The sequence below is a fragment of the Excalfactoria chinensis genome, chromosome 3 (assembly GCF_039878825.1).
Source record: "Excalfactoria chinensis isolate bCotChi1 chromosome 3, bCotChi1.hap2, whole genome shotgun sequence".
Classification (NCBI taxonomy): Eukaryota; Metazoa; Chordata; class Aves; order Galliformes; family Phasianidae; genus Excalfactoria; species Excalfactoria chinensis.
In genome coordinates, this window is record NC_092827.1 from 73,479,904 (window position 1) to 73,492,130 (window position 12,227).

The 12,227-nt window shown below is 38.4% G+C and overlaps 1 protein-coding gene across 1 annotated transcript in view; it reads left to right on the plus strand.

The window, feature by feature from the left end:
* PRKD3 (protein kinase D3) overlaps positions 1-12,227 on the plus strand; it is a 39,791-nt gene that overhangs the window by 20,417 nt on the left and 7,147 nt on the right. Inside the window, exons 7-13 of the mRNA XM_072332982.1 lie at positions 671-748; positions 2,007-2,190; positions 3,884-4,007; positions 5,871-5,948; positions 7,576-7,852; positions 11,672-11,724; positions 12,086-12,158. Of these exons, the coding sequence (XP_072189083.1) occupies positions 671-748; positions 2,007-2,190; positions 3,884-4,007; positions 5,871-5,948; positions 7,576-7,852; positions 11,672-11,724; positions 12,086-12,158 (867 nt within the window). The remainder of the gene's footprint in view (positions 1-670; positions 749-2,006; positions 2,191-3,883; positions 4,008-5,870; positions 5,949-7,575; positions 7,853-11,671; positions 11,725-12,085; positions 12,159-12,227) is intronic.

A 12,227-nucleotide genomic window follows, 5' to 3' on the forward strand; every position in this document is an offset into this window, starting at 1 on the left:
CCTGTAATGCTGTTAATATGTGCTGGACTGTTGAGTATCAGATACTGCCTACTCAGATGCAGAAATGGCACACATCCAAGTTAATATTCTATCTCCACATTGGGCTTTATGTATCTTACTCTGTCAGCTTGATGTCCAAGGAAATTAGGGCAGGCAAAAATGGAGCTTCATTGTTGTCTGGCCAAATCTATGATCTGAATGATAGGGGGAGCTGAACTTTGAGATTTACTGCAAAGCATTCTTGCTCCGTGATTTAGGATTGTGATCCTAGTGCTGTGATGGCTGCAAATCTTAGGCAGCAGCTGCGGAAAAATGATAGAGATGACACATGTAAAACAAGTAGCAATGGAAAAAAGGGTGTGGAGCAGATTAGAGGATAGGAAAAAATTACATCATAATGGAAAAAATAACTAGAAAGAAAGCTAGAGATTAGAAAACTTTTGTCCTGTAAGGGAAAGTGCTGACATAGTAAACTGGTTTGGCAGATCATCATAAGATATTGTGACAAGATTGTCCATTTCCTTCTGGAGGTGATCTCATCGGTACTGTTTTCTGTTATGTGCAAATGTACGCATCTGGTCTGAAGCCTGTGATGGAAGTTGTGATCAAGTGTGTCTACTTGATTAGGAGTAAAATTCTGGTATCATGGTCTTGTTTGTTTTTGTTTTAGATTGCAGATTCAATTGTCACAAACGCTGTGCATCTAAAGTACCTAAAGACTGTCTTGGAGAAGTGGTTTTCAATGGAGGTAAGATGAGAAACATGCTTTCAAATACTGTCAGGTCTTTGGAGGCTTAAAAAGATTATTTTACTATTTTGCATGTTTTTATTTTACCTTTCCAGTTTCTTCACTTGAGACTGCTGAGAATTAAGATTTCACTGTGAGATTTTGGTGACTTCAGTTTTACTTTGTTAGCATTCATTAGCATAGGCAAGTGTAATGTGGTACAAGAGAGGCAGTAGCATTTAGAAGAAAGTCCAGCTAAGGACTGTGAAGTTGATGAGGGTATTGGAGCATCTCTGTGAAGAAAGGCTGAGAGAGCTGGGATTGCTTGAGCAGGGATACCTGGAACAGGCTGCCTAAGACTGAGTTCAGATGTCCTTTTGAGTATCTCCAGGGTTGGAGACTGCATAACCTCTCTGGGGCAGCCTGTGCCAGTGCTCAGACACCCTCACAGTTAAAAAGTGTTCCCTGATATTCAGGCAGAGCCTCATGTGTTCTGTTTTGTGCCCATTGTTTCTAGTCATGTCACTGGTTACCACTAAAAAGAGCCTGGCTCTGATGTCTTTGCGCCCTCCCTATGTTGATTCCTATCCACTGATGAGATCCTCCCGAGGCTTCTCTTCTCCAGGTTGAACAGTCCTAGTTCTCTCTGGCTTTCCTCACAGGAGAGATGCTCTGGTCTCTTTGTCATTTTCAGGAGCTATGAGATATAGTTTAGTGGTTTGCTGTAGCTATGGTAATGGAGGATGGTTGGACTAGATGATCTTCTAGGTCCTTTCCAACCTCGTGATTCTGTGATTCTATCTGCTTTGCTGAAAAGGAGATAATGTCCCCCTGAGCCCTATTGAGGCCATACGTGAAGTAGTGTCTCCATCTGGGCTCACCAGCAAAAGAGGGATGTGGACATACTGGAGAGAGGCCGGCAAACCAGAAAATAGCTTTTGTCCTTTACATTTTTATTTCAGAAGGAGTAGTATTGATGTACTGATTACTTATGGAGCAGAACTACTTAGTGAAATGCTAATTTAGACCTCGAGTTTTTCACTATGAATCTTTCAGTACGAGTGTTATTTTGGTTGTGTCTCCTTTGGTATTTAACAAAAACAAATTGTTAATGTTGATTAGCACACTCTGAATCATTTAGCAATGTCTTGAGGATTTTTTATATTCTGGTTGCACTGGGATGTTTACTTGCATAAATGTGAAGTAGAAAGCAATTTTTTGCCTTTTTTCTTTTTTAATTGTGCTCTAAAGTAATATCTGCATCCTGTGTTGCTCCCAGAACCTGCTAGCCCGGGCCAGGATTTGGACCTGCCAATGGAGGTTGATAGCAGTGAAATGAATAGTGATGGTAGTCGGGGTCTGGATGATACTGAGGAGTCTTCAACTCCAGAGGACAAAATCTTCTTTATGGATCCATCTGACCTTGATACAGACAAAGATGAAGAAGCTGTCAAAACCATCAGGTAAGTCATAATGTGAATTTTTGTGCTCTGGCTGTACCTTCCACAATATTCTAAAGGAAAATTTCAATTAAAGCGTTTCTGAGTAGCCCAGCTTTAAGTTGTGTGGTAAAGTAAGTAAATTAAAATCATGTGTTCCGTTCTAATTGGGAAGGTACTGTGCTTATGAATGTTATTAAATAAATAAAATGAAAATATCAAACCATGGTTAAACGTATGGCTTAAGGCAAAGATGTGAGAAAGATCTTTGTGACTTCAGCCTAATTTAATTCCTTGTGTACAACTGTTGATCTAAAAATGATTACTCTAAAGACACTCTAATATTTTAGTTTATTCTAGGCAGCCGATTGCTTTAACTAGGATGTGATTCTCACATTTAACTGATGGGTTACCTCTTTCATCAGATAACTGTTCCATAGAAGCCCAAAATGGCTAGAGCTGAAAGGGATGTGTAAACGTCATCTAGTCCCTGCCTTTTGCTGTGGATTGAGACATCTTTCACAATATCAGGTTGCTCAAAGCCCTGCCCAACCTGGCTTTGAACACTTCCAGTGATAGTTCCTTTAATCAAATTTAACCTTTTTAATTTTTGTATTATCATAGAATCCTAGAGCAGACCAGGTTGGAAGAGACCCCGGAGGATCCAGTGTTTGTGGGAAAAGGGAACCTAGATGTGATTATCTTCAATTGCATCTTGAAAGCCTCCACCATGTCCCTGGGGAAATTCTTATTCTGAACAGCGTCATCCTGATTTTCTTAGTATTATTCTTAAAAATAGAAAAGCAATTGTAATAGGTCAAACAAAGGTAATTTTAGCCCAGTGTCTTGTGGCAATATGTAAGGAAGAGTATGAGAACAGGAGGAGCATATAGTTCAGGAAGAGCAACTTTCAATGATTTATGGCTCAAGGACTTCCTAAGTTGGAAGTAGCATCTTTCTGTGTTCTAGTTCTAGGTGGCTTTTTTCCTTTTGTTTCTAATTGCATCTGAAGCAATTCTTTTCTGGCATGTGCAATGTCTTGTGTCAGCTACTTCTGCAGAGTGACTGCATTGTATTAAAGCATCTTTAAGTTTTGATTTGAAATTCTCCTCATGATTTCATGTGATTACGAATTTTTCTGCTAGCACCATGTGCAGGATGTGTTGTACCAAGCAGGTACTGTGGAGTCTCACTCCACACTGAACAGGACTGAAAGCTGTATGTTAAACTAATGACTGTCAAAATGTAAGATGATCAAATCCTTCTCTGCAAGGAAGATAATACATTGATTTGAATTTTAAGGTATCATTTGAATTAACAGTCTTCTGTTTTCATAAATTGAAGGCGTGCTGTATTAGTGTAATATTATGAAATAATGAAGTTGACTTAGGCAAGAGAAAATAGTAACAATGCTGATGTTAATTACTTTTAATGCTGGACTGAGATTCAAGCAGTAAATTGTTTTGAAAGGATGATTTATGTAGATGTCTCATTTCAGTGCATTTCCTTTGCCTTTCTGTGATGTAATACAAGTACTGCAGTACTTGCATTAAAAGAGCTAGTGGGAGCTCAAGTTTCTTATTATCTATCTGTGAAATAAGCTGTATGAAAAGAGTAAGTGCCTGTTCCTGAAAATTGTGGGCTAGATGTACAGTACCATTATCGTTGTAGTACTCTTGTATTTTAGCTTAAATATTAACTGTTTTATCTTTTTTAGTCCCTCAACAAGCAATAATATTCCTCTCATGAGGGTTGTGCAGTCCATCAAGCATACAAAGAGGAAGAGCAGTACGATGGTGAAGGAAGGATGGATGGTCCACTATACTAGTAGAGACAATCTGGTCAGTGACTTAGGTTTCTTCCTACATTAACTTAAATTATTTCTTTAAGCCACTGTATTTTATTTCTCTTATCTAGATATTCTGATTTACAATATCATCTGGAATAACTTAGCAGTAATGTTTGCTAAGGGGAGGTGTGATGCAGTGGAGAAATCTTCCAGGTGGCAATCCAACAGCATTTTTTAATTTAGAAAAAGTAGCATCTCTAATCAGTCTCATATGAATAGCACGTTCAAGATTTCAGCTCTCCCAAGATGAACACTGGACTTACCTTCTTTCCATTTGGAGGTTTTCTTCACCTACCTGAAAATATTAATTCTGTTATAAAATGACGAGTATTGAAATAATTAATGCTATTCCAATGATAGAGATATTTTAGTAAGTTGGTTGCATAGATATGGAAGCCCATTATTCCTCTAGCAGTTTGTTCTATCTCATAGTAAACGCTATTGAACACTATTCCCCCTTCTAAAACCACTGTTTCCCTTCATGTTAGTGGAATAAAGATCTGTGGCTTGGGTTTGTAAGCATTTTCCACAAAGCCGTCATTGTTTGTTTGCAGTTCTACTAGTAAGGATCTCTTACTTAATTGAACCTTCTAAGGCAAGTTCCTTGTGCGGTTTTCTTTTGTTTTTGTCTTGTGAAAGAAGATAAGAATAACCGGATTCCTGAGAACTACCTAATGCAAGAAAGTGAATTGACTTTACTTGATAGATGAAAGAAAAGTATGAAGTTGAAAAGTTCCCAGAGCTCATGCAGCCCAGTTTGTCACAGTGAGACTGTGAATGGCAGCATAAATATTCTTGCATTCTTTGTCCCTGTGAAGGGGTCTGTCAGAAGAGGGACTTTGGGAATTTAGTTTATTTCAGTTATGTTGAAATTATAGTTAGCTCAGGGTAACTCCTGTATTTTCACTTTCTGTGTTTGTCAGCTAAAAAATTGCAAAATACAATTAATACAAAGTACAGCTTTGTATTAATTAGTTATTTACTTCGATTTGTGATAAACATATCTGACATTTCAGGTGTGATTTCAGTCTAGGCTCCTTAACAGGCACAATTATCATCTGCTTGCTGTGAAAAAATTAAAGGCAGATAATAGCTAGAAGATGAGTAGTTCTAAGCAGTGCTCAGGGCAGACCTGCTGCTTGGCTCTACTTTTGTCTTTCAGCACAATGGTACATTTTTCCATGGAATTTTTTCTTTTTCTTTTTTATAAGTTTTATTTTTATCTTTATTTTTCATCTTTTCCCCAAGATAGATCGTCTACTTGTCCCTCATCTGCCTGTTTTTTTTTATTTGCCACTGTGCTCTTCAACCACCTAGAGTCACAGACATGGGGGTGTTGGAAGAGATCATTGCGTCCAACCTCCAGAATTTTCTGTTTACAAAAGAATGGAGGACTTGTTAGACTTGCTCAGTTCTTAAACCAACGACGTGTTGGTGTGAGGGCACAGAAGGAGAAATTGTGGCTCTCACAGTTGTTGCCAAGTGAAAGTAAATCAGATGTTGTGAGGACGTGCACCCAGAGTGAAACTTGTGGAGGTAGTTGTTTCCTGTAGGCGCTGATAACTGTTATCACGGCTGTCACTGCAAGGTCAGTGATGGTTTTCTTCTGGTTTGTGCAAATACTTTTATGAGCTTATTCTTGAATTTAAAAAGGGGGAAAAAAAAAGGAAAAAAAAAAAAAAGGCAAGCAAATAACGGTGTTCCCAAAATGTGTTTTTCACGTATCCAGTCTAAGATGGAACTGTAGAGTAACATCATTTGGTTATCTTTGTTAATTTAAACAATTTCTCATGTAAGTAATTGGCTGCCATAAGTACTCCTAATAATTTATGTGTTTGTATTGTGCATTTTGTAGAGAAAAAGACATTACTGGAGACTGGACAGCAAATGCCTCACACTATTTCAAAATGAATCTGGAACAAAATATTACAAGGTAATTCACGATGAATAATAATTGTGTTGCATTTGATTTACTTAAGGGTTTTTATGTGCTTGAAATTACTGCTTCCGAGTAGCATAATAAATATTGTGTTAATTGCCCATCTTTTTAAGTGAAAATTGTGATAAGCTAACTTTTAGGCAAAGCTTTTAAGTGAAAAAGACCAAGCCTTCTACTCAGAAGCTGCTCACAGCTCCCATTTTTATCTCCTTTAGAGTGTCTTTCCTTATGCTTTATGTGTCCTACTCTCTTGAACTGGCTCACATATTAAGCTTCTTGTTTGTTTTTAAACCTTTACTAGAGAATGTGACTGGCTGCTAGTCCAGATACAGGAGAGGATTTTTGCTCTATGGAGGAAGCAACTGAAATTCACTATTTATTTTTTTGTTCCCAACTGTACAACTGAAAGTTGTGAGCAAGTTTTAGAGGAAAATTTACTGTGTAGCCTGGCATTATATGAAAGAAGCTTGGCAATAAGTATATTATGCTGCAAATATAACAGTGTGTTCAATATTCATAAAATGTCTTCAAATGTATAAACAAGATTTTTCCCTTTCTTGTCTTTCACCTTTAGGTGGGGGTCCAAATCTTGCAGCTTCTTCCTTTATAACATCTCTAAGATCAAGCCTTTTCTCTGTATACCCAGCTAAACTTGCCCAGATCCTTTTCATCCCTATCTTGACCAATACAGTTTCTTCTTCTCAGACCTCCCTGATACTTGTACATTGCCCTGTGCATTCAAAACACAGCTGGTAAAATATGTTCCTTGCTTGTTATTCCATCCTGTCACTGCTTTTAGTCCTTTGACTTGCCCCCTTGCCCCTCCTTTTTTTACTGCTTCAATCTTGGATCGTTTATCTTTGCTATTAGAAACATTCACAGTTGTTATCTCTACATCTATTTGCTTTTCATCTTATTCAGCTACAGCCTGCTAACCTCATAATGTCAGCCCAGTGTTCACCTGCTTGTTCACTAATCTTGCAAGTGATGTGCACCTGTAAGCCCTTCCATATATGTGGAATGTCCTCCTCCAACTAGCTTGAATTTGCAGCTTTTCCTTCCTTCAGATCAGTTCCCTAATACTGCTTTGTAGCATGTTCTTAAACTGACAGGGTAGAGAAATTGATAGAAATTGTTTATATCTGCACAAAAGAAAAAAAATCTTTTCCAGAATTGATTCAGAAATGTGAAGTAATACTTTTTGGCTAGCTTATACATCTGCATCCTCTTCCTAATGTGTCGCTCTTTTTCCCTATCATGTTCTTCTCTAGCTAAGCTGTATAATCTATGGGTGCTGTGGGAAACGTTCATTCTGTAGTTGTTCATCACATGTATGCTGGATGGTGGGCTGTCTCATGCTGAACGTGAATGCACTTTGTGTAGAGATTAGTGGTTTCATAGAGGGAACTGTGGTGGGGCTCTCTAGGCATCTGTAGAGGAATTTGGAGAGCTGTGGGTGGGTAATGGTTTGTCTACATTTTGACAGTATTTATGAAGCTTGGTGCTTTGATATTTTGATATATTTGCTTTGATTCTTCTGCAAACATTTTAAGTTCTGAACAGTTGTGCATTAAAGTATTATGTGTATTTTCATTTTTTAATCTTTAATATTTTTCTTCAGGAGATTCCGCTTTCAGAAATTCTCCAGGTGACTCAGCCTCGAGATTTATCAAACATGGTGCAGGGCAGCAATCCATACTGTTTTGAAATCATCACTGACACGATGGTGTACTTTGTTGGCGAAAACAATGGCAGCAGTCACCACAGTCCTGTTCTTGCTGCCACCGGAGTTGGACTTGACGTAGCTCAGGGCTGGGAGAAAGCCATTCGTCAGGCCTTGATGCCAGTCACTCCTCAAGCTAGCGTTTGCACTGCTGCAGGACAAGGAAAAGATCACAGTAAGCAGGCAGACAAGGCACTGTTACTCATATTCTGAAGCTGTAAATGATAGAGATTCCATTCCAGAAACATCTGTTTGTCTATCCTCTGCTGAATTGGGCCTGTAATCTTCCACAAGATTCTAAGAAGTGGCACTCAAGTATATGGAGGGTGTATGAGCAAATCTCTTCATCTGTTGTAGTGGCAAGTAGTAGTAAAGAATCGGTTTACCCACATAAATTCATATTACGGAACTTTTATTGTATGAGTGTTAACATTTATCATATGAACATCCACGTAGTTGCTGGATGTAAAAAGGGACCATAGTTGAGATATTTCTAATCAACTTTTATAAACATCTATTTCCATCAGGTTATTTATATTCATATGAAAAATCAGATGCTTTTCAACAACAACAACAAAAAGATCTGTAGCTAAGGAGAAAGAGGGCAGTTAGTGATGAGATGTAAATGTTGCTAGTGATGGAAAGAATATTTGCTGAGCTCTGAGTTCTAATACAAAGTACATTTTCTTCCTTTTGTGCCCTTTTTACTCTCCTTTCTCTAGCGTAGGATTTATTATCAAGACTCTACTGGGCACATATTGTGCTCTTTCTCTTCAGATATCTCCTCGTCCTTTGCGGTCCTGCATATTCTGTACCGGCATTTATGCTTTTGTTCTTCAGTTTCCTTTTATCTTCCAAAAATTTTTATCCTTTTATCTTCAAAATATCTCTTTAATCTTCTCTTAGGTGTTTTTTTTTTGTTTGTTTGTTTGTTTGTTTGTTTTCTGTCAGACATCCTGTGATTATTTTCTCTGTCTCTGGTATCTCATCATTCTGCATCAGCAACAGTTGAGAGCGTGGAAATGCTAATCTTAGGTAAAGGCACTTTCTGAACATGCAACGGTGGTCAGAAATGGTAAACTGTAAAATGCAAGTACTCGTATTTCTAATTAATTTTAGTCAAGAAACATAGCTGAAGAAGGTAGCTTGTAACAGGCCTTTTACCTATGTAAAATGCCACTTCTGATATGCAAATATGTGTTCTGAGCACCTGTATGCTGAAGCACTCTCTGTTCTTCAAAATTGAAGGCCTACTGTCCATGACAGACATTTTCTGCAGTTATTTTTTCCAAAACCTTTTTATTTAACCTTTTTTTTTTTTTTTTTTTTTTTTTTTATTTAAATGCAGAATTGTCAGTAGTAGGGAATAGGGCTATGGGCTAGAGACAGAGAAGACATGTTTTAGCATGTTTAGGACTGCAGGAGTACAGGAAACTACGATGAATTTATAGTGGCATTTCCATATTCTTAGACAGTGCAGACAGTTGTTCTCTTAACTCTAAGAAGGCCACAACCTGTATGTTCTTACCTCTTCTTCCTGCTCATTGAGCCATCAAATGTGTCCCAAGAACCATTAAGAAAATTATACTTATATTAAAAAAAATGAAAACAATTTCTTTTATCCTCAGATACGAGTTCTTAAATGAGTAGACCAGAGCAGGAATGGGGCATTGCTAATGCTTGAAATACATAGAATAGCAGGGAATGTGTAGTGTCAGAATGTTCACAAGGCACCAGCTAGTCAGTTAATGCCATGTTTTTGTCAGCAAGTCATTAGTAATGAAGGTACTCCTCCACTCTGACTCACAGGAAGGAATCCTTTTGGACGCTTTGCCTGGTGTTTGGGATGGGATGTTTCTTTGTACGATGGTTCTGAGGTGAATTGGGAAACCGGAGATTAAAAGAAAAGGAAAAGTAGCCACTTGCATAAGCTATTACCTGGTGTAAAGTAGATGTCAAATTCTGACATGAGTGTTTTCTTCATGAATGTCAGCATTTCAGGCCTTGTTCATGTGCGTGTCAGAGGCTTCAGAAAATTAATTGGGAGTAACTCAATCCCTGCCTAGAGAGGGAAAGCATATACTTTGTGTTCTGTAGCTATCTGTGGAGAAAAGTTCAGTGCATTCTCATAAATGGTTTCAAAAACTTTATATTCACTTTTTTTCTAGTTAAACTGTAGTGAGTTTGAAACAATTTGTCCTTAGCTTTTTTTTTTGTATGCCTTCTTTTTGTTTTCCCTTGTGTTGTGTATTACTTCAATGCTGACCTGTCTAACTTCAAGCAGAAGGCCGTAATCAGTAGACATGTGCATAGCTGTGATTCCAATTAGCATTTCAGATGCAGGTTCAGAGTCCTTTGAGAATCATTATTATTTCCTATCTTAAGTCTATACATTCTTTGAGATACGGCACTGGTGACAAAAAGCGGGTATGTGTTCACAGAATTGCAGGGGTTAGAAGGGACCTCAAGAAATTATTGAGTCAGACACCTGTGCTAAAGCCGGTTTCCTATGCTAGATTGCACAGGTTGGCATCCATACGGGTCTTAAATATCTCCATAACAGGAGACTCTACAACCTCTCTGGGCGGCCTGTTCCAGTGTTCTATCACCCTTACCGTAAAGTTCTTCTGCATGTTAGTATGGAACATCCAGTGATCAAGTTTTAGATCATTACTCCTTGTTCTATTGCTTCATACCACTGATAAGAGCCTGGCCTCATCTATTTGCCTCCCACCTCCCCTTAGATATTTATAAACATTAATCAGATCCCCTCTCAGTCTTCTTTTCTCCAGGCTGAGTAGCCCCAGGTTACTTACCCTGTCCTCACATGGGAAATCCTCCAGTCCCTTAGTCATCTTTGTGGCCCTCTGCTGGCTTCCTTTTAGGGGATCCCTGTCTTTTTTGAACAGGAGAGCCCAGAACTGGACACAGTATTGTAAACATAGCTTCATGAGGGCAGAATAGATGGGGAGAATTACTTCCCTCAACTTGCTGACCACGCTCTTTTTACTGAAGCCCAGGATGCCATTGGCCTTCTTGGCTGCCAGGGCACACTGGTAGCTCATGGCCAACCTGTTGTCCGCCAGGATCCCTGGGTCCTTCTCTGCAGAGCTCCTCTCCAGAACATCAGCCCCTAACCTGTACTGAAGTTCCTCCGAAGTGTGTGACTCTACACTTGCTCTCGTGTTCCTCCCTGCCCAACTCTCCAGTCTGTCCATGTCTTGCTGAATGGCAGCACAGCCTTTCGGTGTGCCAGCTACTACTCCCAGCTTTGTATCATCAGTAAGCTTGCTGAAGCACAAGGCTGTTCCGAGGGTGATAAAAGTTCTTTACAAAATCTCTAGTATGTAGTATGTTCTGCATTCACCTCATTGTGAATTTGTGCCCCCTTTTTTAGTGCTTTTACTTGAAAATTACGCTTCCCGGATGTGCTGTTAAATTCTAAAGACTCGTAATGCTTCTTTAGTGCATCTGTGAAACACTTGGAAAACCTTTGTTTATACTATGGATTTTTTTATTTTTTCTATCAGGTCTTGTTAACTTTTTTGCTTGGTTTATTTCCTTTTCTTGTACATTACAGATTTGGTGTAGCATCAAGTATACAAAATTAGTTACACACATTTGACTATAGGGGATCCACCTAATCCTCCTGTCTGTCTTCTTCCCTATGACTACCAGAAATTCTTAGTAGCTGAATGAACTCTGATACAATTGCCACGCTACTATTGCTGTTGGTTCTCCAGTTCTATTGTCCATACTCACATACTGTTCTATCATTCTTATAATCAAGGATGTGACAGAAATGGGCAAATAATCTCAGCGAAACTCCCAGGGTTATTCATCTAATCAGTCTGTGAAGTTTGAGTTCCAGGTCATGATGTTTTTGCAAGACAGCCATAAAAATCATTGATTGGGCTATAGGCAGTCATTTTTTGCTATCGGAAACCTAACTTTTCTATTTTCTTATTCTGTTGTATCTTCTTCTTTATTGCAGAAGATTTATCTCTAAGCATCTCTGTTTCAAATTGCCAAGTCCAGGAGAATGTGGTGAGTCATGTGCATGGTGTTTATTAATCTGATTATTTTAAAGTGATTGATAGTAATAGTTTATGACAGAGAAAGCAGCATTCTGGTATTGCAGCTAGATAAGACCATGTTATTTACCTAAAAGGAGGTAGTCTACTTACTTGATACAGTTGTTAGTTTGTGTTAACATATGTCTCTGTGGACAGTGTGGTTAAGTGGAACCACTACAGGAAAAGTCTCTTCTCTTCCCTTGAGCGCAATGCTATTACTCTTTACATATTTTAATATAAAATGTAAATGCAGCTTAGTTAGTACTAATTCATATGCTGCTGAACATTTTGAGTATGCCTGATACTTATGATTTCTCCTCTTCATGCATTAGGATATCAGCTCTGTGTACCAGATATTTGCTGATGAAGTTCTGGGTTCCGGTCAGTTTGGTATTGTATATGGAGGTAAATAGATTCCATTATGTTTTTAACTAAGGTGAAGTGTAACTAAGCTTGTTATAATTGGCCTTTCCA